This window comes from Phasianus colchicus, unplaced genomic scaffold (assembly GCF_987193195.1).
Source record: "Phasianus colchicus unplaced genomic scaffold, bPhaCol1.hap1.1 HAP1_SCAFFOLD_44, whole genome shotgun sequence".
Taxonomy (NCBI): Eukaryota; Metazoa; Chordata; class Aves; order Galliformes; family Phasianidae; genus Phasianus; species Phasianus colchicus.
Window position 1 is genome coordinate 664300 of NW_028325224.1, and position 23329 is coordinate 687628.

At 54.8% G+C, this 23329-nt stretch overlaps 1 protein-coding gene and 1 long non-coding RNA gene across 3 annotated transcripts; one reads left to right on the forward strand and one right to left on the reverse strand.

Annotated features, from left to right (window-relative positions):
* Positions 1-5775: 5775 nt before the first annotated feature.
* LOC149912033 (uncharacterized) lies at positions 5776-10316 on the forward strand. 2 transcript variants are annotated; one of them, XR_016462446.1, is made up of 4 exons: positions 5776-5871; positions 6002-6242; positions 6403-6493; positions 7394-10316. It is a non-coding gene; the product is annotated as an uncharacterized LOC149912033 (long non-coding RNA). The 2 variants fall into 2 exon arrangements; XR_016462445.1 differs by having other exon boundaries at positions 6125-6242.
* Positions 10317-13353: 3037 nt separating this feature from the next.
* LOC149912034 (uncharacterized) lies at positions 13354-17166 on the reverse strand. The gene is made up of 8 exons (XM_090132768.1): positions 17046-17166; positions 16851-16912; positions 16275-16428; positions 15818-16074; positions 15533-15618; positions 14900-15024; positions 14268-14379; positions 13354-13962 (listed from the first exon to the last, which is right to left on the reverse strand). The coding sequence occupies exons 1-8, from the start codon at positions 17164-17166 to the stop codon at positions 13410-13412; spliced, it is 1470 nt and encodes a 489-aa protein (XP_089988894.1). The 3' UTR covers positions 13354-13409.
* Positions 17167-23329: the final 6163 nt, after the last annotated feature.

Below are 23329 nucleotides of genomic sequence, written 5' to 3' on the forward strand. Positions count from 1 at the left end.
TCCACAGAGCCTCCGATTATTCCCCTATTCCCCTCTCTTTGACCCCCAGGGTCCCATGTCCTCCCTTCTCCCCCCACCTCCTGGCCCCTTTTTCTGACCTTAGAGCCCCCTGTACCCCCCCCGTGTACTCTTCCCTGACCCCTGGAGTCTGTTTCCCCCAGATGGACCTCCATTCCCCCCCCACCCGGACTCCTTTTCTGCCCAGTAGAAGCCCCCCGCAACCCCTGGCTCTCTCCTCCCACCCCTCCCTCCGGCCTCAGATGCACTTTCTGCCTTGTAGAGGCTCTGTTCACCCCTTTCCCTTCCACAGCCCACTAAATTCCCCTCCAACTCTTTTTCAACCCCATAAGCAAGCCACTCTCCTCTTCTCCCCCCAGTACTCCCCTGAGGTCTACCCCAGACTCCCCTTCCAACCCGTAGAAGCCCCCCACAACCCCCCAGATTTCCCCTGCCACCCTCTCTCCACTCCTATACCCCCTTTCCTCTCAGTAGAGACCCCACTCACCTTTTTTCCCCCCTCACAATCCCCCGTCCACTCCCAGACCCCCCTTTCTGCCCTACAAAAGCCCCCTTTTCCCCTTTCAACCCCTCAAGTTCCCCTCCAAAATATTCCCCACCACAATGTACCCCTCCACCCCCAGATCCCCTTTCCACTCACAGAAGCCTTTCTCCCCTTTTCCCCCTCAAAATCCCCTCTCTCTACCCTCAGGCCCCCTTTCCACATCACAGGGCTTCGGGCTCACTACAATTCCCCAGTTTCCCTGTTCCACCCTTTCTCCAACTCCAGACCCTGTTTCCACCTCATAGAAGCCCCACTCACACCTTTCCCGCCATAGATCCCAGAGATGTCCCAGAGGGGTACTCTATGTCAATGTCATACTGTGTCAGTTTTGTTGTATTTTTTCCCCGCTTCCTTTCAGAAATGGATGGTTCTTGCCAATCCCCCGTGCTAGGCATCAAGGAAACAACTCTCCCCAGGCCACCAGGTGACACCAGGACAACCACTGGCGGTGCCAGCACTGGGACAACCACCTGTCCCCAAAGTTGTCACTGTGACCGTGGAACCCGGGGCCGTACCAATGTACCTCGAGAGCCCCATCAGCATCCTGCAGCTCCTGGAGCCGGGTGATGCTGTCCAAGACTGTCCCCAGCTGTCTCCCCTGCCATGGTGGCACAACTGCAGCGCGGTGACATCCTCATTGAAGAGGTGGCGAGGAGGGGTTCAGGGAGGGGGGCTGGGGACAGTCGGGGGACACGTGGGCTGTGACATGGGGTTGGTGGTGTCACCTTCACTGGATGGCACTGAGTGTCACTGTCTTCAGGTGACACCGTGACACAGGGTGACCTCGATGTGGAACAGCCGTGACGCTGTTCCACATCAAAATACAACAGAATACAACAAAATAGAACAAAATTGACGTATTGTAGACGGAAAACTTAACATGAGCCAGCAGCGTGTCCTTGCGGCTCGGAAGGCAAATGGGATCCTGGGCTCCATCAAAAGAGGGGTGGCCAGCAGGGACAGAGAGGTGATTGTTCCCCTCTACTCTGCTCTTGTGAGGCCCCATCTGGAATACTGTGTCCAGGTCTGGAGCCCCCAGTACAAGAAAGACAGGGAGCTGTCGGAGAGGGTCCAGAGGAGGGCCACGAAGATGATCAGGGGACTGGAGCACCTTCCCTATGAGGACAGGCTGAGGGAGCTGGGCTTGTTCAGCCTGGAAAAAAGAAGGCTGCGGGGTGACCTCATTGCAGCCTTTCAGTACCTAAAGGGAGCCTACAAACAGGAGGGGAATCAACTCTTTGAAAGGGTGAGTGACAGCAGGACAAGGGGAAATGGTTTTAAGCTGAGGGAAGGGAGATTTAGGTTGGACGTCAGGGGGAAATTCTTTACGGAGAGAGTGGTGAGGTACTGGAACAGGCTGCCCAGGGAGGTTGTGGATGCCCCGTCCCTGGAGGTGTTCAAGGCCAGATTGGATGGGGCCCTCGGCAGTCTGGTCCAGCATTAGGTGGAATGGTTGGTGGCCCTGCATGTGGCAGGGGGGTTGGAGATTCATGATCCTTGAGGTCCCTTCCAACCCTGGCAATTCTGTGATTCTGTATTTATTTTAATGGAAACAGACATTTTTTGGGGTGATCTCATGGGGACAGAGCAGACTGAGAACATGTCACTATGTGAGGTTGTCCTGAAAATCCCCATTTGAGAACACTGGAGCACAGCAGGAACCACTAGGGACACTCTGGTCACCCTGACAACCCTCTGGGACATCTCCAGACCCTTCTGGATGAGTCCAGGAGCCTCATAGACACCTCAAGACATCTCTGGGACATCTCCAGAGCCTTTCAGAAGACTACAGATCCTTGCAGAAGACTACAGGACCCTCTGAACCCACTTGAGGACTCCGTGGACCCCACAGGCTCATTCCGGGACATCTGCAGGCCCTTCTGGATGAATCCGAGGACTCCCTGGATCAACGTGAGGATCCCCTGGACCCTCCAAGTTCTCTCTGGGAATCCCCAGACCCTTCTGGATGACTCCAGGACCACTCAGCCCCACATGACGATTCTCTGGACCCTACCAGACTCTACTGGTGGGACATCTCCAGATCATCCCAGTGGCTCCTGGGAACTCCTGGGCCCATCCTCGGAGCTTCCAGGTCCTTCAAGGGATCCCTGGGACTATCCTGGACACCCCCTGGGCACCCTCAAGACCCTACCTGGACATCTGCAGACCCTTCTGGATGAATCCAAGGACTCCCTGGACCTACCTGGGCCCCCCCCCGCACGCCCCAAACCCCTCCAGGACATCTCCAGATTCTTCTGCATGACTCCAGGGGTGGATAGGGGAGGTCGTGGGAGGGAGAAAGGGGTTAGTGAAGCTTCTAGAGGTGGAAAGAAAATCCGGGGGTGGATAGGGGGGTTGTGGGGAATCCACGGGGGGAGAGGTGTGAGCGGGGCTTCTGTGAGGTGGAAACGGGGTCTGGAGCTGGAGAAAGGGTGGAACAGGGAAACTGGGGGATTGTGGCGTGCACCGTCTGCACGTGCTCTGCAGCATGCCTAGTGCAAGCAGGGAGCAGCAGCGCGGCGGTGGCAGCATGGCACGGGAACCTGCTGTGCTGCAGCGCGAGCCTCCGGTCCTGCTGCTGGGCAGCGCCGGGCGCAGCCTGGCTCCCTGCTCTCCGCACCTCCCTGCAGGGACCGACGGCCGTGCCCGGGATCTGCCCGAGCCTCTTCTGCAGGCTGAGCCGCCCCAGCTCTCCCAGAATCCCGCCCCAACATTTCCCACGCGGTGCTGAGGAGGGCAGGGGACGCGGGGGGAGGAACGGGGCTGGTGGTCGCAGCCCTACGACGCGGCCGTTTGCGCCGCCCCGTCCTTCCCCAGCGGCGGGCACTGGACGCGGTGGGTTCCTGGAGCTGCAGAAACGACCGCGGGCAGAGACGTAGCAAAACGAACGCTGAACGTTTAATCGTTGAACACGCAGAGCAACCCACAGAGAAATGACCGCATTCCCAGCCGGCTCCCATCCGAACGATCGTTCCCCCCTCACAGCTTCCCTCCTCGGGGCCAACACGAAGCGGCTCCACGTCGGCTTCGCGCAGCTCCGGGAGCTCCGCGCGGGGACAGACGGACAGACGGAAAGCGGCGCTTGGAGACGGCAGCTGCGGGGCAGCAGCGCAGCACGGCGCCGCCGACGATCGGAGCCGAGCGAGAAGCGAAGGCGCCCGCCGGACTCCGTGCCGGGCTCGAACGCGAGTCGATCCGTGGGATCGCTCCCTCTCTTTCGGGGCCGCCCGGCTCAGCCGGGAGCCGCTCCCGGGCACCGGGCGGGTCCCGCCGCTCGCGGTCAGCCGCCGCTTCTCGCAGCCCGGCAGCGCCTCGCCGCCACGACGGAGGACGGCGCGGTTCCCCCTCCGAGATCGGCTGCGTTCCGACGGGGGACGGACGGGGGCGGCGGCGGTGCCCGCGGCCGCGGCCGCCGTTGGCGGAGAGCCCGCGCTCGGCCCCGCCTCCTCCGCTCTGCCATTGGTCGGTGTGCCGAGCGGGGCGGGCGCATCGCGCGGGGTCCTTTCCTCCCGCGGTCGCGCCGTCATTGCGTCACCAGCGCGCGCGCCCCGGACGGCCCCGGCCCGGCTGCCCGCGGCGATGCCTGCGGTCGTCGTGGCGCCGGAACTCGGCGCGGCTTCTCTGGAAAAAGGATTTTTGCAGATCAACTCTCTGGGCGCGCTGCTCCCTCCTGGTTCAGCCCACAGGGTTCCGCCCGTGCAGTGGTTGTTCCCGTGCCTGTTTTCCGAAGCCCCGGCTCCGTGGAGCTGAGCGCTGTTTTGCCGTTGATCTTCGTTGGAGCAGAGATGGATCGTAGGAGGCAGTGCGATCCCACAGAGATGCACCGAGCAGGAGGCAGCAGAAACCTGTTTGTGAGCGGCCGTTTTGAGCCAAACGCGGCGCGGCGCGGTGCGCTGTGGAAGCGCAGGATGGCTGACGTGGGAAGGGACCTCTGGGTCCGCCTGGTCCAGCCCTGCTCCAACAGGGCCACCAGAACTGGTGCCCGGGACACATCCAGCTGGGTTTGGAGATCTCCAGGAGGAGACGCCGCAACCTCTCTGGTCCCTGTGCCAGTGCTGCAGCGCTTACAGTGCAGGAGTGCTCCTGATGTGTGGTGGCAACCTCTGGTCCTGGCGCTGGGCTCCGCTGGATGCAGCCTGGCTCCGTCCTCTGTGCCCCTCCCTGCAGGGATTGGTGGCCGTGGGTGGGATCCCCTGAGCTGCCCTTCTCCAGGCTGAGCAGCCCCTCCCTCTCAGCCTCTTGTGGTAGAAGAGGTGCTCCAGTCCGTTCACCATCTTGGTAGCCCTCCGCTGGACTCTTTCCAGTATGTCCAGCTGTCTCTTGTACTGGGAGCCCAGACCTGGACGCTGTTCTCCAGGTGCAGCCTCACCAGCGTCGAGCAGAGCAAAAGCAATGGTGCAGAATAACGGTCCTTACCTGCTACAAGTCAGGACTAGGGCTATGATGGGAGCACGCTGCTTTATGACTGACATGGAGAACTGCTAGCAAGAGGGCCTGGTGGGCCTGAACACAGATGGCAGGTGGTCCAGCTTTTGTTTCACTGGAAACCAGATAACTCCACGGGCAGCAATGTGGAGAAATGTTCTCCGTGTAGTTGTGTCCCTGTGGCTTCTTTCTGATGTGCTTGGAAAGTCCCACTAGAATAGGCTGCTGCGTGAGACAGAAGCCTGATACATATCACTTGTGTGGGTGGAGTTTTATTATCTCTGTGTTCATCTTTTATGTTTGTTTTTTTTCATTTCAACTCTATGTGTGCATCGGGGCAAGCCTTCCTTTGCTAAATCCTTTTCTTGTGGCCTTAGGCAACAATCAAGGGGGTCTCAGGGTTCAGTGCTGAGCAAGAAGCGCAGGCTCTCAGGAAGGCCATGAAGGGCTTTGGTAAGTCGATCTCCCTCCCTCCTCGGGTCAGCTTTTATTTTTTCCCCAGCACTGGGAATGGCTGCTCTGGTGGTTTTTTAGAGGGAAGCGTAGCTGCTTGCATTGCTCTGCTGCACAGCTGCCCTAACGATGTTTGGAAAGTGGAAACAGAACTGCCCTTCATGTCCCGAAATGCAGCTGCCCTGGAGGTGTGGGTCCTGGCAGCTTTGTGTGCATAGCTGTAGTCCTGGGGCTGTGGAGAGCTGGCTGTGTAGGGGACTGGAGGTGGCACAAGAGCAGAGGGCACTTGTGATTCTTGTGTGAGCAGCCTGACTAGCTTCCATTTGTTTCTTGCAGGCACGGATGAAGATGCCATCATCGACATTTTGACCAAACTAAATGTTTCCCAACGTCAGTGAGTTCTGGTCACCTCTAAGAGCACCAGTGGCAGGGTAGGTGGTCTGCAGAGATGTGTGAACGTGGCTGTGTCACTTGGGTGAAAAGCAAAAAAACGACCCAATCTCCCTAAGAGAAAGGTCAGCAGAGACTTTACCTGACCAAGGTTGTTTTGTTCTTGTTCAGTTCAGAGCAGTTGTTGATGCAAGGAGGGTTGGAGCCTGAAGAGGAGTGGTGAACAGCTCAGTTCCTTCTGTCCTCGAAGGCCGTACCTTCTGCCAACTCCTTTCTCCTCTCTTGGCCTTCTAGGATTTGATTGATGACTTGAAGTGACTTGAAGCTGAGTGGGAGTTTTGAGAGAGTGATCACTGGGATGATGACTGCCACCACCATGTATGACGTGCACACACTAAGGAGGGCTGTGAAGGTTTGGAAGTCTTCCTTTCGTATTGCTTAAGTTCTGGCCAAGGACTTACTGCTTTGTTATGTATGTCTTCTTATTATTAACCTAAGTTATTATTAAAGAAACCTGGTTGCACGTCACGAGCAGTTGCTGGTATCTTAAATCTTGCCTTGGTGATTCCTAGGGAGCAGGAACAGATGAAAGTAGCCTGATTGAAATTGTGGCTTCTCACACCGATGAAGAGATTCGTCACATGGATGAGAACCACAAGCTTCGTAAGTAGAGCAAAAGGCCAGGCCTTGTCCTGCTGTCTGACAGTCAGTTTGTGTGTGTGCAGGCAGACGTGAAGAGGAAGGAGTCTGGGGAGCTTTTAGGTGTGACACACTGGCCGACCTGGGTGTTGCTGTTTGTCCAGAGAGAAGCTAGACTAGAATTTCACCAGCAACTGAGCTGGTGTAAATAGAACGGGGAGGAGCGTTCTGTCTGTCAGGGGGACGTGTGGCTCTCTTGCCCGTTTCTTACTGTCTGTGCTTCTTAATTGGAGGCTGTAGCACTAATGATGATGGCTGGAGTGCTGCAGTGATGCTGAGAGCCCTGGGCGCAGTTCTGTACTTAGCAGGTTATGGCTGGTAAATGCTGTGGGCAGCACCCAGGTGGTGGCCCTGCTCCTAATGGGTGCTGTGTGTGTGTTCTTGCTGGAATCTGGCTGCTCCCTTGAGGATGACATCGTATCTGACACATCTTCCATGTTTCGAAGGGTCCTCGTGTCCCTTGCAGCGCTGAGCCACGCTGAGGGGAGGAGGGGGTGAATCTTCAGAGCTGTGGGCACAGCTCTGCACTCAGTGGTGAGGAGCTCCAGGCTGGCTTTTTCTCTCCCTGTGTGTCCCATGGCCTGCTCCTCAAACCCAGCTTCTGCAGGGAGGAGACTCTGACTCTGGGTGTGCATGAGTGCTGTGGGCCCTTTTTTAAACATCCCAGTAAAGTGGGTTGCTGCTTGTTTCAGAAGGAAGCCCGAAGCACACCTGAGCTGTGTTTCACTGTGTTTGTAAGCTAGTGTTCCCTTTGGTGCACTCCATTATCCATCTCCAGCAGCTGTTCCTGAATGGGGAGTTCTCAGGAGTTGTTTCCAGTAGATGCTCTGGTGAACTGAGTCTTCTATCCTTGTGTCTTTGCAGGCAAACAGAGATGGGGGAGTGATGCCTTTGCTCAGCAGGATGCTCAGGTGTGTAAGTAACATGAAGTAATGTGCTTCCCAATCTATTCTTGTGCATGTGATGCGTGGTGAAGAGAAGCCAACCTGTGAAATGGGCATAATGGTTCTAGTCTTGTTTGCAAGTCTCTAATGAGAGGTCTCTAGACAGGCTGGTTACTTGGCAGGGGCAATGACATTTTGGTTGTGGGTTGCCGTGCCTGGTTGGTGCTTGTTGGAAAATATCCCTGATGTAGACAAGTACGGGCCAGCAGTGCTCTAGCTCCAAGGAATTAAAGATCTCCTGTACACCCAGTCTTCTCCATGAGCCTTACTTTGTCATCCATGTCTGTAAGTGCCTATAGGAAGTGGGGGAGAAGAAATGGGGAACAGATGAGGTGCAGTTTATGTCCATCCTCTGTACACAGAACAGGGATCACCTGCTGAGAGGTAGGACCCCTCCACTGTGTCCTGGGTTTTTCTTTCCTTCCTTGTTTGTGTGGGATGCTTTTGTAGGAGCTCCATAGCTGTTCAGGAGATGGGAACTCTTCTGAGGCAGCAGGTGTCCTAGAGAGAGCCCCATTGCATCCATTGCATTTGGGCTGTGTTATTCCCTCCTGAGACTGAAAGGGGCTTCAGAAACCTAAGTACAACTGGCTGTTGCTCCAGCATGGAAGGCAGAGATCATGAAGTGATCTCCACGTCCTTGTAAAGCTCCAACTTGTCAACCTGCTGTCTGAGTGTGGAGCACGACCAGCCGTGCTGCGCTTTGTGTGTACGTTGCCTGTAGGGCTGGAGGTGGGGAAGCTGCCCAGTGACTGCAGAAGGAACTTGAGCTGCACTGTGCCTGGTTACAGGTCAGCCTCATAGTCTTGGTCTGTTTGCCCTGACTGGTGGGAGTGTAAACCATCAGGTGTGTGTGTCAAGTCTTTGCTCTCAGTTAATTGCTGTCATGGAATGGTACCTATGAAAGAATGACTTGTCCATAATGCACATCTCATCAGCTCTGCCTGATGCCTCATGCTGAGCTGCCTTGTGCTGGGGTCACGTACCAAATGTGCCAGCACCTCCTGCTGGGACTCTGGATAGCACTGCCGTTAGAAACTCTGCTGGTGCTGCCTTCATGATGTGAAATTCTCTACCAACCTCTGAGATACAACTTCCTCCCAAGCCCTGCGCTCCTGTCTGCTAAGCTGTGCGTTCTTATCACTACAGAACGTGGTTCCTGTTTGCTTTTGCAGGTGTTTGTAACTGTTGGTGATGTTGGAAGTATCCAAATAATTTTCCAGGATGGTATCTCTGATAAAGCAGATTTTAGTTGCAGTTGCCATGTTGGGCCTCCTGCAAGCAGGAGCGCGCAGAAAACAGTGCTCCACCTTTTATCCCCTGTTGCCCAACGCTGATCTCTTTCTGCCCTGGTTCCTCACTGGCTGAGTACTGCAGGTTCACACTCTTTCGGGACGCTTCACTGATCACACAAATACCAAGCAAACACAAATCCTTGCCATCCAAACACAAATATCTTAATTGGTGAATTGCCTTCTAACCATGGCTTTCTTAACAAACATCCGATCATCACTTTCGGATGCCTGCTTTACAACATAAACATAAACCTAACCTCTTAATTGTTTAATTACCCCCCTGGCATTTGTGCCCTTTACACTGGGTCATTGTTCTGCTCACCCGTCTGTCCTTGCATAGAGATGAGCTTGGAGGGAGGATAGAGGGGAGTATCCTGGAGTCTGCCTGTGGCATCCTGACATTGCCACAGAGTGGGACAGTTCTGCTTTGTGTAAAGGCCCTGGCTCCTGGAAAGCTTGTTAAATGTATTTCACGTTTGCTGGCTTACCAGTCGTACAATATGTTTTCCAGTTCAGAATACTATACCTACATTGTTTAAAAGATTTAAGACCTATTGCAACTTTGTAAGAAAGAATTTGTGGCATAGCTCAGTAATTATGTTTCTAAAAGATGTTACTAATATGTACATGATATTTCTGCTTTTCACACCAGCTACTCCTAAAGACAAGCTACAGAACACAAACGCGTTATGTTCCACTTCTTTAACTCAACTGTCCATCTCAATATCCAGTGCAGAAACAACATGTCTCTCCCACAGCGAATAACACTGTGAAGGCATCACAGAGCGCCTGCTTGTCTCCGCAGTGCTCAGGGGCTTTTCTGAGCTGCAGGCCCCGCACTGCAGCCCCACGGCACAGCCTCACAGCTGGTGACGGACTGAAGCTGGAGAATCCTGGCAGCAGAGGACGCTCCTGCCCCACAGAAGGGCCGGCAGCTCCAGCGCAGCTCCAGCGCCCTCAGTGCTGGAGAGGAGGCTGAGGTGCCTCCAAGCGATGGATGCGGTCCATCCAACCTTCCACCTCGTGTGGTTCACCGTGCAAGGCCAGCAGGAAGAGAGGTGGGCACGGGTAACACTGCATCCAAAGGGACTGCAGAGCTCTCGGGCTGGGAGTCCAGGGTGTGGGGGCCCAGGGGTGCTGTGGGACAGGGGTGAAAGGAGGTGGTGCGTGCCAGTCCTTGGCTGCAGGACTGGTGCTGGTGGCAGGGCCTTGGGTTCTGTGTCTGCAGCACCTATTTGCGGATTGGTGTCTGCTTGGAAGGGATGGGACCCACCTCCCTAAGGGAGGCGAGGATATTTTTGTCAGTAGGATGGCAGCTTCACAAGGGAGGCTTTAAGCTAAGAATGGGGAGGGCTGCTGAGCAAAGGGATGGGGTGATGCAAGGGAGAGGGACCAGAAAATGAGCACTTGCAGGAGAGCAAGAAAATGCCTGAAGGCACCATTCTGGGGAGATCCCCAAAGCTCCAGAGGAGGTTCTGGTGGGTAACAGGGGGAGGCTGCTGGGACAGAGGAACAGATGGACAGAGGGACCAATGGAGGAGAGAACTGTTGGAGGGAGGGAGGGAGGGAGGGAAAAACGGATTGAAGGATCACTGGATGGATGGAACGATTGTTGGATGAAAGGATGGATGCAAATACAGGTGGATGGAGGGATCAACAGGAAAATATGATTTCTGCCTCAACGAGCAGCGTGCCCCCAGGCCCTACTCCCTCCATGGGGACCAGTGGGGGTGGCCCCGGGGGTACAGGACCCACGTCCCATTGTTTGGAGCCACTCCCTTGGCTGCTAAAGAACCCGGAACCTGTAAGAGGAGTTACACTGTAAAAGGAGGTCTCTTCCCAGGCTAAAACACCTCCCGTGTACATTGAGATAAAGCAAATTAGTAACCGACTCATCTTTTCTTTATGAGTTTAACTTCCAGCCCTGCACTTTCCTTGACAGCACAAGTAGTTCCCAGGCATCCTGGAGTAACCTCCTGCAACAACACTTCAGTTACCTCCTGTGCCTTATTAGTTCTACAAGGGAATGCCTGCAGCCACCCTAAGAAGCTACCAGTACCAACACACAGCAATACCCCCCTTTTCTTGGGAGTTCCGAGAAATCAATTTGCCATTGTTGCCCCAGAAGGCTCCCTTTCCCAGTAGCCCCACTTGTGCCCTGTTCCTGGTACTAGGATTGTCCTTTGTAGTGTCTGTTCCCCGAGTACGTTTTATCACCTTCCTTGGAACCCACTCCCATAAGATACTGAAGGGCATAACAGTGTGTCCATCTGGGCGCGCACCCCTCTGTCAGCTTGCTCTCTTCCCTCCTAAATCATTAATTAGATTCCTGTCCTCTCTGGAATATTTTACAGGTTCCGCCTCAGGTTCAGAGATGTTAAGTTTGCCATCTGGAATTAAAGCCTTTGCCAACTGCCTGTTCTGTCACCTGGTCCACCGTCTTATTTCCAGTTTCCTGCCCAGAGCCTTGTCTTGAGTAAGATTACTTTTAGTAGAGCAAAAGCTTTGAATCACCTTTAAAATACAGAGAAACAAATAATACTGTACTATTTTTTGTTTTATTTTCATATTGTTATTATCAGGTAAAGAGGCAGACAAGTCACATCTCAGAAACGACTTGATTTCAGTGGCCTTAAACGGTCCCTCTGTGATGGTTATTTTCTTACTGACTCGCTGTCAAACACAGCCAGTGGATCTCTGTACGTGCAGCTTAGAGTTCCTAGCTAAAATGAATTGCATAAATGCAGATTACAAATATTCTTATCTCAGCACACTTTTTTATTTATTACCTTGCCTAGGTAGAAAGACAGTGCTACAGCACTACAACTCACAGCATATTCTTACCCAAAGGGGCTTTCCCTTTCCCCCATTCCACAGTACGATTCAATCAAACCCCAGGCTCCTCCCCTAAAATGAGCTACAATTAATCCATGCCACAGAAACCAGTTGCCAATACAAGGCTTGGGCTGTCACCTCATGGCCACCAACAGTCCCTCCAACACAGCATTTCCACTGCCAAGCCTAACTAACTTCTCAGCTGCAGTGCACTTTCAGAAGGCATTACTAGTCTCACTGCTGCTGGGAGAGTGGCAAAGGAACCCAAGTCTGCCTGACAGCTCCACATCGCTCACAGCAAAGCTGCACGAGCAAACAAAACGCTCTCAGCTGCAGAAACGGAGAAACATACTTCACTCCTGCCTTGCACAACTAGAAGCAGAAGGACCTCCACGCCGCTTGGCCTCGCCAAGGAATTCACACAGCTCTAAGCACCACCATTCACACACACACTCAGATCACTCTACAACTAACAACTGCCACTGACTAATGCTCAAAGCCAGAGACCCTCAGGGGCCTCCTGAGACCCAGCCCACAAACTCTAAAGAAGAACCTTCACCCAAAACAACAACTGGATACCCAGGCAACAGCAGACACAGCTTCTCGTTACCCCCAAGAGGCAAAGAACTCAAGCCGAACACAAAGACAAAACTGCTTAACCCACTCTGAAGATCAGGGCACACAGAACACCAACAAAGAACACACCTCCATGCTGACAGCCCTCACAGCTGGCAGCCAGCCCCTACGTGAGGGTAGGGAGGGCTGGAACCAGGCTCCACCCTTTGCCAGACAAGTGAATTGCTTCCACCTGTCCTCCACAGCAGAACAAGGCCTAATGAAGATCAAAGGCCAGTCGGCTGGGGGCAGCCTGCCAGGCCTGCTCTTCTTGGTGCTCTGCCTGGGCAGTTGGAGTGCTCCACGAGGCAGCTGTGGCAGCCTGGATGGTCTGCCTTGGGGCTGCGTGGAGCGGCTGCACTCAGGCCTTGAGGGAGATCCGGAATCTCTGGTGAAGCTGGCTGACTGGCTGGGGAAGCCTTCCGAGGCCTGAAGCCTCCTGGCCGGCCAGTTGGGCCAGGCCGAAAGCCGGCTGGCCGTTCAGGGGAGCACTGCCAGGCGAGAGGTGGCCGGCCGGCTGGCCCATGGAGCTCTGCATTTGCAGACCTCTCCAAGCCGGCCAAAGGGGCCCTGCCAGGCCAAAAGCCCGTAAGTTGTGATCCAGATAAGACAGAAGAGACTGTGCTGGATTTCCCTGGGCATCCAAGCACCGTGAGACGCTCTGATGCCCTCTCGCAATTCTTTCTCCCTCCACCAGCACAAGAGCTGGCGTCAAAAGGCGCAATGACACTGTCACAGGCGTTCTGGAGGTTTTTAAAGGGTAGGCCCCTGATAAGGCTTTATTGATGGTTTTGCCCCTCTACATTTCACTCTAGATCTCCTTGTTGGCCTGGAGAAGGGAAGGCAGCGGGGTGACCTCCTTGCAGCCTTCCAGTACATAAAGGGAGCCTACAAACAGGAGGGGAGTCAACTCTTTGATGGTGTAGCTAATGGCAGGCCAAGGGGAAGTGGTTTTGAGTTGAAGATTGGATGCCAGATTGGATTGTTCTTTCCAGAGAGAGTGGCGGGATACTGGAACAGGCTGCCCAGAGATGTCAGTTGTGGATGCCCCGTCCTTGGAGGTGTTCAAGGCCAGGTTGGATGGGGCCCTGGGCAGCCTGGTTAGTATTAGATGTGATGCAGGTGGGATTCACGCATCTGTTTTGCAGCCTCCATTGTTGCTCTGTCTGTCCTGGGCCCCCCATGCCCGCATCAGCGTGGGTAGGGTGTGGCCTTCCTGCGGAGTGGGGGTTTGGTCTTTGGAGGCTGGCACTCGGGAGACCCCGTTTCTTCTTTTATGGGTGGCAGCAGTCCAGGTCGGGTGATGGGAGACTTCTCAGGCAGGCTGGACTCACCACGAAGTGGTGATGCTGGCATCTGCTCCAGTACTTTCTGCACTGGCCTGATCTTCTTTGCCCTCTGCCTGAGAAGTTTAACTGAGTCACATGTCAGTGGGAGCCTGGATGGTCTGCCTTGAGACATCGTAGACTCAGCCCTTGAGGAAAATGATCTTGGATCTTTTGTGAAAGCTATTATTGGCCTCAGGGCAATCTGATGGGCTGAGGCCTTGGCTTTCTGCAGTTTCAGCACCGCACCCTCATGATGGACTTTTTCTGCTCCCTCTAGTTCATCAGGGAATCTCACATGTTTGGCTCCCGGTGCTCGGCGCAGCTCTTCCTGGCTTGGTGTGCCTGCCTCCCCCTGCAGCTGGCAGGTCAGCGGCTGCTCTTGGGCTTCAGACGCCCTCCGGATCGCTGGCAGCAGACTGAAAGGGCAGAGCGGGAGGGGTCCGCATGAGTGGCTGATGGCTTTGGGGCCGCATGCTGCAAGCCTGAGCCAGGAGCCTTGGCTGCAACGCAGCCCTCCCCACAGACAGCTCAGCGGCTGCCCCGTGGCTCTCCTGAGATGCGGAGAGGGGCCAGCCCTGTGAGCTGGGGGGTCCCCATCCCAGCACGTGGGTGCTGCGTTCAGCACTGTTGGGCGGCCACCAACAGTGACCCTTTAGGGCAGGGAATGGGCTCTCGCTGGGTCACCCTCATGCGCATCCCAGCCCAGAGCCTCCAGCCTCACCTGGCCTTGGAGCTCTCCTTCAGCAGTATGCTCCTTATCCTTCTGAAGTGCTCTCCATCAACGCTGTCTGAGCTCAAGCGTTTGATGAAGGTTGGACGGCTAGCAAATCTCACTGGAATGTGGAAGGCAGAGGAGATTCACCGTAAACCCTTTGGCTCGCTCACAAAGGGTGCTCAGGCCTGTTCCCAGAGCAGCCGAGAGGGCTGCTCTGCTCCCCCCACTGCTGACATCTGCACCACCCTCGGACCCTCCCTGACACCATCCCTGGCCCCACTCCTCCTCTCTGCAATTCAGCTCTGTTTTGGGACTGCATTAGTGACATTGGCTTTGGGAAAGAGGAGCTGGGTGGTGATGATGAGGTGGCAGAGTGACTTTTGGGGACCGTATCCTTCCACTGGGGGAGGGCAGGGCCTAAGATCCGCACATCCTCCTGCCATAGCCAGGGATGGGGGCACGTCACGCTCAGCGCCTTAGTTTGGGAGAGGCCAACAATTCCTTAGTTTGGGAAGAGGCCGTGCTGAGCTGGCGTGAAGCTTTGACACAAGTCAGAGCCCTTGGCTGATGTTCAGCAGGGGATTTCCCATCTCAAGTATGCTGCCCGTGCCGCGGAAAGGAGGTGGCAGCTGCTTTACCTTTCTTGCCCTGGACGAGAGGTGGCAAAGTCTCTTCTTTCTTTGGTTTCTCCAGACCAGGGAGGCTTCGTGAGGACTTGTGGTTTGTTCCGGGCGGTGGCTTGGGAACAAACTCCATTTGAAACCTGTACGTGACGAGAAGACAGCAACCGGTGTGACGCAGCGCTCCAGCAATCCTTGTTGCTCTCTGGTTGTCTGCTCCCAGGCACATTTTCATGCTGCATGAAGCACACGACTTTCTAAAGTCTTCAGCAGCATCAGTCGGGATAAGTGAGGGGGAAATAGTTTCAAACAGCAGGAGGGAAGATTTAGATTGGATATAAGGAAGAAGGTTTTGACAGAAGGGTGGCAGGCACCGGAACATCTTGCCCAGAGAGGTGGTGGGTGCCCGGATGGGCATTCAAGGTCGGGCTGGACCGGGCTCGGAGCAACCTCATCTGGCGGTAGGTGTCCCTGTTCCCTGCAGGGGAGTGGGACGAGGTGCCCTTTCAGGGTTCCTTCCAGCTGAAATCCTTCCATGACTGTAGGACATATGCTCATGGGCAGGACAGTCGTGGACACAAGGAGCAAGCGTGATGGAATGAGAGCTGAGCAGGTGCATCAAGCAGCAGCTACGGCCACCAACATACTCACTTGGGAAAGACGACAAGGCAGCCAGAGAGCGCCAGGGAGGCCACCGGTGCCATCCGGGACACCACCGTGTCCAGCAGCCAGGGGGCCTGCAGGGGAGAAAGGGGGAGGATGTGGGACGTCCTCGTCACGGCTGAGGCCCTGGGGACACGAGGAGCCCAAGGCTGTGAGAGCTGACAGCAGCACAGCACTTGTACGGCCTGAGCAGCTGGCCAGATCCTGGTGGGCCGTGTGCGGGCACAGCAGGTGTCACAGCTCTGCCTGGGTCATGGAGAAACTACAGCTCACCTTGAAAGCAGCTCTTCTGAATTTCTCTTTCCCTGACAGCTTCTCGAGGAAGTTGTAGTAGAATTTCATTTGGAAGGTCAGTCCGTCAATGAGGAGCACGCCGATGTCCTTGAGGACAACGGCAACGTTCTCCCCATTCTGCAGGCAGCCGGAGAGCAGAGACACGGTGCTTTGAATGCAAGTCCGGAGTGTCTGCCAGCTCAGAGAAGCAGCTGCGGCCACCTTGCTGTATTTCAGGGGCTCCACCTTCCTATGGACTGAAAAATGCGAGGGACGGAATTGATGATACGGTTGGTTTTCCACAGGTGCTTGCCTAGAAGTGCTTCTGGTGGACATCAGGCAGAATGGCCCCATATTTGGACGGGCTGCTCAGAGGGAGAGGTTTGCTTTTGAGAATGGAGGTGGTGGCCGTTTGCCCTGTCCATGAAGCCACCAAAAGTTTAATCCCCCCTCCTACCTGGCAGGGACTCCCTGTGGGCCTTGAGGTGGTGCGTGGCTATGAGGTTTGTAGCCAGGTGAAACACGGGCCACCGCAGAGTCACCGTCCCGTCCTCAGTCCGGATGTCTTTGGAGATGGTGTCAAAGAAGCCAAAGGTGGGAATCCAGACCCCCTGCAAGTGGAAGAGAAAGGAAGGGCGGAAGGGTTATGGGACGGCTGGAGGAAGAGCCAGAGGGGTCCAAGGTAGGGACAGAGCTCAGGTGCCCTCTGCCGCTGTTCAGAGGCATAAGCCAGGGCATCGGGAATGGCTTTGGGAAGGGGCTGCACAGTCCTCTCCTTCCCCTAGCCCTCCCAAATGCAGCACAGCAGGCAGGGCAGAAGCAGCCTCATGGGATCCAGAGGCTTCCAGAGACCGGCATCAGCCCTGAGATAGACAGTGCCCAGCACAAGTGATCGTGCAGGAGTTGCAGGAAGCCCGTGGGATGCCCAGGAGAGAAATGTGGGGGCAGTTTCCTGCTTTCTGTGGAGGGGAAGACTCAGAGGAAGTCCAGGCTGAGCTGGACAGGGAGAGGAGGAACCCGACAGCCAACACACCTTCTGCAGCAGCAGCTGCTCCCGTACGTAGGCGGCCACCGCATCCCAGACGGCAACTCGCTCTGGAGGGCAAAGGAAAAGCAGGTCACACTCTGCATCTGCCGCTTCCCGGCACCGCTACCGCTGCCAGGTGGGAGCGAGGTGGCAGATGGAAAGTGTCGTCTGCGTGCCAAGGTTGGCTGTGGACCCGTGTACCTTTGGTGTCGGCGCGTGTCGGTCTGGAGGCACGCCCTGCTGCGGGGCCGACCTCGCTCATCCCGTTCCGCCTCGTGCCGGCGGCTTGCTCCTTGTTGGCGCCAGCCATGCCGGAGCTCATCCTTCAGATGCGTCTGCTCTCTGCCAGATGCTCCTTCAGGATGCAGGACCCACCAGCGTGCTCTGCCTTTACACCCCTCCCGGGTGCCTGTGTCACAAACGTCGCCACGGCGACGCGATGACAGCGTGGCCGGTGCTGGCTGCTGCCCATTGTGACGCTGGCACCAGCAGCCTGCTGCCCGCCCCGGGTGGGAGCGCTGACCCCTCTCTGTTTTCTCTCTCTCCTTTTCTTTGCTCTCAGTGTAGTATTACTTGTTTTCCTTTAGTGGCCGTTGCCTGAAGTGATCTTCAAGTAGGAGATAGGGAAACAAGTACTGTTCCAAAGTACTCTACCCGTAACGCTGATGACCTGTGGTCAGAAAGTTGCTTAGTTTTGCCCGGAAGTCGTTGATTCCTTGTTAGAACGCTCCATAAATTACCCGGCATTGATCCTCTGTGTCACAGTCATGACTCCATGGCTCCCGCGACCCTGCCGGGCAGGGAGTGCTTTGTTTGGGGGATCCCAGAGATTCGCTTTCCTCACAGCCTTCCAAGTGGGATGAGACATTTCACATGGACATTGTGGGCAGGATCACCTGAAGGAAGGAAGAGGAACGAGGAGGGGATATCGGCTGAGTTAAGAAAGCGGGACGTTGGATTGGATGACATCAGATTTGTGAACAGAAAGTAGAACCCGGGATCGTAGGGGTTGGAAGGGACCAGCGGGGGTTCACCACGTTCACCACCCCTGCCAAAACAGGTTCCCAGCAGTAGGTTGCCAGCTATCACTTGTCTTTGTACAATTTCTGAGCGGATGTCACTCTGTGGTGTCTGAGCTTTGTCTCTTTTATCATGCTTGAGTCAAATCCTCTACAGAAAGCAAACCAGAAACTCTGCTGGGCATGTGTGCAATATCCACCATGTGTCCATCATGATGGGCAGTGTGCAGAAGTCTCCAGCAGATGAAGACCGCTTCCCAAGTTCAGCCTGAAGGAAGGAAGAGGAATGTAGAGGGGATATTGGCTGAGTTGAGAAAGCGGGACGTTGGATTGGACGGCATCGGATTTGTGAACAGAAAGCAGAATCCAGGATCGTAGGGGTTGGAAGCTCACTAAGTCCACCACCCCTGCCAAAACAGGTTCCCAGCAGTAGGTTGCCAGCTATCACTTGTCTTTGTACAATTTCTGAGCGGATGTCACTCTGTGGTGTCTGTGGGAATGGAATGTTGTTTCTGCATTAGATACTAAAAAGGGCAACTGGTTTGAAGAAGAACTTTCCTCCTTCCGAGCTTATCTCTATGTAAGGGAGGTCAAGCAGATATCCAGAAACAATAACCAAGTGTGGAGTGAGGGTCAGACGTTAATTAATTAATTAGAAGTTTACACTTAGCCAGCAGAGATCTATGTTTGTCCAGTGTTTGTATGTTTAGTGAAGCGTTGAGAAGATTGGGAACCTAAAGTATTCAGCCAATGAGGAACTGGGGGAGAAAGAGAGAAGCATCGGGCAATAGGGAATAAAAGATGTAACGCTGTTTTCTGAGTGCTGTCCTGCTTGCAGGAGGCCCGCCATTGCAATTGCAAATAAAATCTGCTTTATCAGAGATACCGTCCTGATAAAGTATTTGGATATTTCCAACATACCTGTGGTGGAAGAGGAAGCGATCAGGGAATGCTCAAGCAAACAGGATGCAGGGAATCCTGACTGGAAAGGAACCACACGGGTGATGGAATCATTGAATAGCTTGGATTGGTAGGGACCTTCAAGCCCATCAAGTTCCAACCCCCGTGTCATTGTCAGAGTTGCCACCCAGGAAATCAGGCTGTCCAGGGCTCCATGGGACCTTGCCTTGAGCATGGGGCATCCACAACTTCTCTGGGCAATCTGTTCCATTGCTTCACAACCTGATGTTAAGGACATTAGGAATTCCCTCCTAACATCTAATCTTATTTTCTCTTTTAGTGTGTAACCATTTTCCTTGGGCCTATCACTGTCAAAGATGGGTTTTTTTCTGTTGTTTTGTTTGTTTGTGTGTTTGTTTTGAGGCTGTAGGTGTGAAAGATGTTATGTAATGTCAATAAAACTGGAACAAAGAACTGAAGATAAAGATCCAAATCACAGAAAATGTGCCAACACACCTCTCAGTTTCTAAACTGCTTTGGGGCCCGGTTTCTCTCCTTATTGGAAATACCAGTCTTTGAGGAGATTTATTGCGTCACTGTTTTCCAGAACTGTGTTTGGAGGACACAAAAGCATTCAGGTGCTGGGGCACAGGCAGCTGCTAGCCCTGCTTGGTCTCACCTCTGTATTTCATCTCCCTCTCCCTGCAGGTGTTTCCAGCTCTCCTGAATAAATGACCATGGCTAAGGTCGTGTTTTCTGCAGGCAGTGTGGGCATGTGCCCTTCCCACTGCTCTCCAGATTTCCCCCTCCCTTTGCTCTTTGTTCTTTCAGATACCTCCCAGCTATCTGGTTACTCTAGGAGCTCCCATAAGTTGGAAACTTGGGCCATCTCAAAAGTCTAATGAATTCTTTACTCAACTTCTTGTTTGTGTTTGTATGTACTTTCTCTGTCAAAAGTTCTTCCGGCACCGAAATTCCCCCTGGAAGGCAGACAGCTTGAACATGGCATCCAGCTGAGGAGAGTGTTTCACTCTCAATTGCATCCTGTTTATCCCCGCTTGTTGGCAACAAGGAGGAATCCCTCTGTGCCCATGTGCAGCTGGTTCTCTGAGGAAAGCAAGTGGGAGTTGATGCAAAGGAAAAGCAACACTGAGCTGCAAATTTCAGAGAAGACTGATGTGAGGAAAAGGGATGAAAATCCCACGGGGCCAATATAAAATATAAATAAATAAAGAGACTCGTTAAATGTACCTTAGGGTCCTCCTCTTTAAGTGCACTCCTGATAGCTCTCCAGTTAGCTGTACAGGTTCTGAAGACTTGAGGAAGATGTCAGGAAGGCACAAAGCACTTGAGGGCTCTCGGGGTTGTACTGGTCTCCTTGGGGTGTTTGGTGCTGAGTCCATCATCCTCCAGTGCTGAGAGAAGATTGCACAAAGTGCTCAGGAAGATAAAGTTGGAAGGAAGTTTCTGGGAGTATGAATGGGCCCCGCTGAGAGCCAGTGCCAACACGGCCCCCAGGGACTTGTTAGAGCAGATAATTGGAAGCCATGATTACAGGGAGACAAAGGCACTGTGCCGGTGGCTGTGATGCTGAGAACAGCATCCTTTGCCTTATGGAGCAGAAAGGCCAAACCACCACGTGCTGTCCTACACTGTCCCATGCAGTCTGCACCCGTTTCCCTGCAGGACGTCGGCACCAAGCCTGCTTCCCACCACAGCATCTCCCTGCCTGGACTGCTGCCCCTGACCTCAGTGGCTGTTCTTTGGAACACACAGCTGTGGGCTGATCACAGAGTGACTCCGGGTGACCTCAGGCATCACAGCCCTGCCCTCAGATCCCACATCCATATTCCCACAGCCCAGTCCCAAATCTCACATTCCAAGCCCACAGTCAACATCCCAACCCCACATCCTACAGCCCACATCCCAATCCCAGTTCCAAATCTCATTCCCAGACCCTCATCCCAAGCCCATCACCCACCTGTCAATCTCAAGCCCTCATCCCAATCGCAATCCCACATCCCCGATCCCAATTCCGATCCCAATCCCATCCCCTATGGCAATAGAGAGCACCCCGAGGCCCCGCCCCCACAGCCGCTCCGCCCCGCCCCCGGCCTCTCATTGGTTGGGGGCACTTCCGGTCCGTTCGCGCCTCTCATTGGTCGGCGGCAGGTCCGGCCCGCCTCCGCTCTCGGATTGGTCGGCGGCAGCGCCGCCGGCTCCGATTGGCTGAGGCGCCGAGCGCGGGAGCGGCCGTTGCCTCCGGCTCGGCGCCCGCCGTCTTTCCTCTCCGACGCCGCCGGTCCCGCAGGCGCAGGCGCTGCGCGCCGGAGCTGTGCGGGCAGCACCGAGACGGAGCCGCGGCACGACGGGAGCGGTGCTGAGGAAAGCGGCACAAGCCGGAGGTGTGCGGGAGAACGGCTCGGGCCGGGGCCGGGGAGAGGAACCGTGCGCGGGATGCGGGGCTTTGGGACGGCTGAAGGACTCGGGGCCCAACCGCCGCAGCGCTGCTGCCCGCATCCGGGCCGTGCCCCCCCGAGGCCTCCGGCGCTGCTCTCGGTGCCCCCCGGGGCTGAGGTGAGCTGTGGGTCCGGGGGGCGGTGGGGGAGATCCGGGGGGATGTGGGAGTTTAGGGGCTGCGGGAGCTACAGGGGGGCTGTGGGGTAATATGGGGTTTGGGGAGGTATGGGGTAATGTGGGGGAATATCAGGGGATGTGGGGGAGTGTCGGGGGATGTGAGGGTGTAGGTACTGTGTGGGGAATATTGGGGAATAGGGGGTTGGGGGGCTATCAGGAGGGATGTGGGGCTATGAGGCGCTTTAGGGGAGCTGTAGAGGGATATAGGGCTGCGTGGGTGATAGGAGGGTATGGGGCTCTAGGGCTTCGGGGGCCTTAGGGGTGGATATAGGGGTTTGTGGGGCTATAGGGTGCTTTATTGTGGCTACAGGGAGATTTGGGGCTATAGAAACCTGTGGGAACTCTAGAAGTGGTATGGGGGATATGGGAGAAAATGGGGCTATGAGGGGGATAGAGGGGGATATGTGGCTATAAGGCACTGGGGGGGCTTTAGGGGGTGTTTTAGGGCTATAGAGGGATATAGGGTGCTATGGGAGCTGGGGGGGCGTGGGACTGTTGGTGGCTATTTGGGGAGCTATACAGTTGTAAGGGAAGATCATAAGGGGATATGCATGGGCTATCAAAGTGTTACGGGGGATATGGGAGTAATAGGGGGCTTTATTGTGGCTATAGGGTGTTATGGGGCTATAGGAAAATGTGGGGGGACTATAGACGGGTTATAAGGGGATATGGGAGGGGTATAAAAGACTGGGGGGCTCTTGGGGGAATCTATAAGGGGTAGTGGGATGGCTATAGGAGAGTTCTTATGGGATATGGGACTACAAGGGGGTGTATGGGGGATATGGTTCTCGAAGGGGCTGTGTGGGGCCATAGGGTGATAGGAGGCTCTAGGGTGGGCTCTAAGGGCTGTGGGGCTAGAAGGCTCCCCCCTTCCTTTCACAGAATCACCAAGGTTGGAAAAGACCTAAAAGATCATCCAGTCCAACCGTTCACCCACTACCAATAGCTCCTACTAGACCATGTCCCTCAACGCAACATCCAGTCTTTCCTTGAACACCCCCAGGGTCGGTGACACCTCCATGGGCTGTCCATTCCAGTGCCTGATCACCCCTTCTGAAAAGTAATACTTCCTAATGTCCAGCTTGAATCTCCCGTGCCATAGCTTGAAACCGTTCCCTCTGGTCCTATCACTAATGACACGAGAGAAGAAGCCGACCCCCAGCTCACTACAACCTCCCTTCAGGAAGTTATAGACCTTTAGAGGGTTAATGGGACTATAGGGGTTTGTGGTGGGCAGTGGGAGGGTCTATAGGATGATAGGGGGCTGGGTAGGGTCTATAGAGAGGGTTGTTATGCTATAGGAAGTTTTGGGGGGATGTAGAGGGGTCTGTTTTGTGGTCTTAAATCTGACACGTGTTTTCTCCTTGGGCTTCAGGTACAGATATAGTTTCATAATGGCTTTGGAGAAGGTTTCACTATCCAGTCTCCTGATCAGGAAGAAAGAAGAAGGTTTTTGGAGGACTTAATCACGAGTGGAGCTGCTGCTGAACCTCCACTTCCAAGAAGCAGGCAGGTGAGGACGTTGTGCATCTCAGCCTTTGCTCACTGCAAGGTACCAGCGACTCAGTCTGTGCTGTGTGGTGATTTTCCATCAGCACTTCTGCTTGTGCCTGAGCACCAGGCATCTGTATTTCCTCCCTCAGACCTCCCTTACCAGCTCCACAGCCCCCCTGGGATCTTGTTCCCCCTCCAGCTGGATCTGAAGAGCCCTTCCATTGTTGAGAAGGCTGCGAGTTTAGTTCAGCATCTCCTGATGTGTCACAGAGATTCAGGGCGTTCAAGAAGACGCTTCTTTAAAGTGCTTAAGATGGTGAATTCTGCCAGACAGAGCGCTTGTCTAATCAACCCTCTTAACCGCAAGGTTTCTTCTGCAGGTCCTGATGATGGCACAGGCATTAAACAGCACAGAGCTCGTCGCTGGGGAGAGGC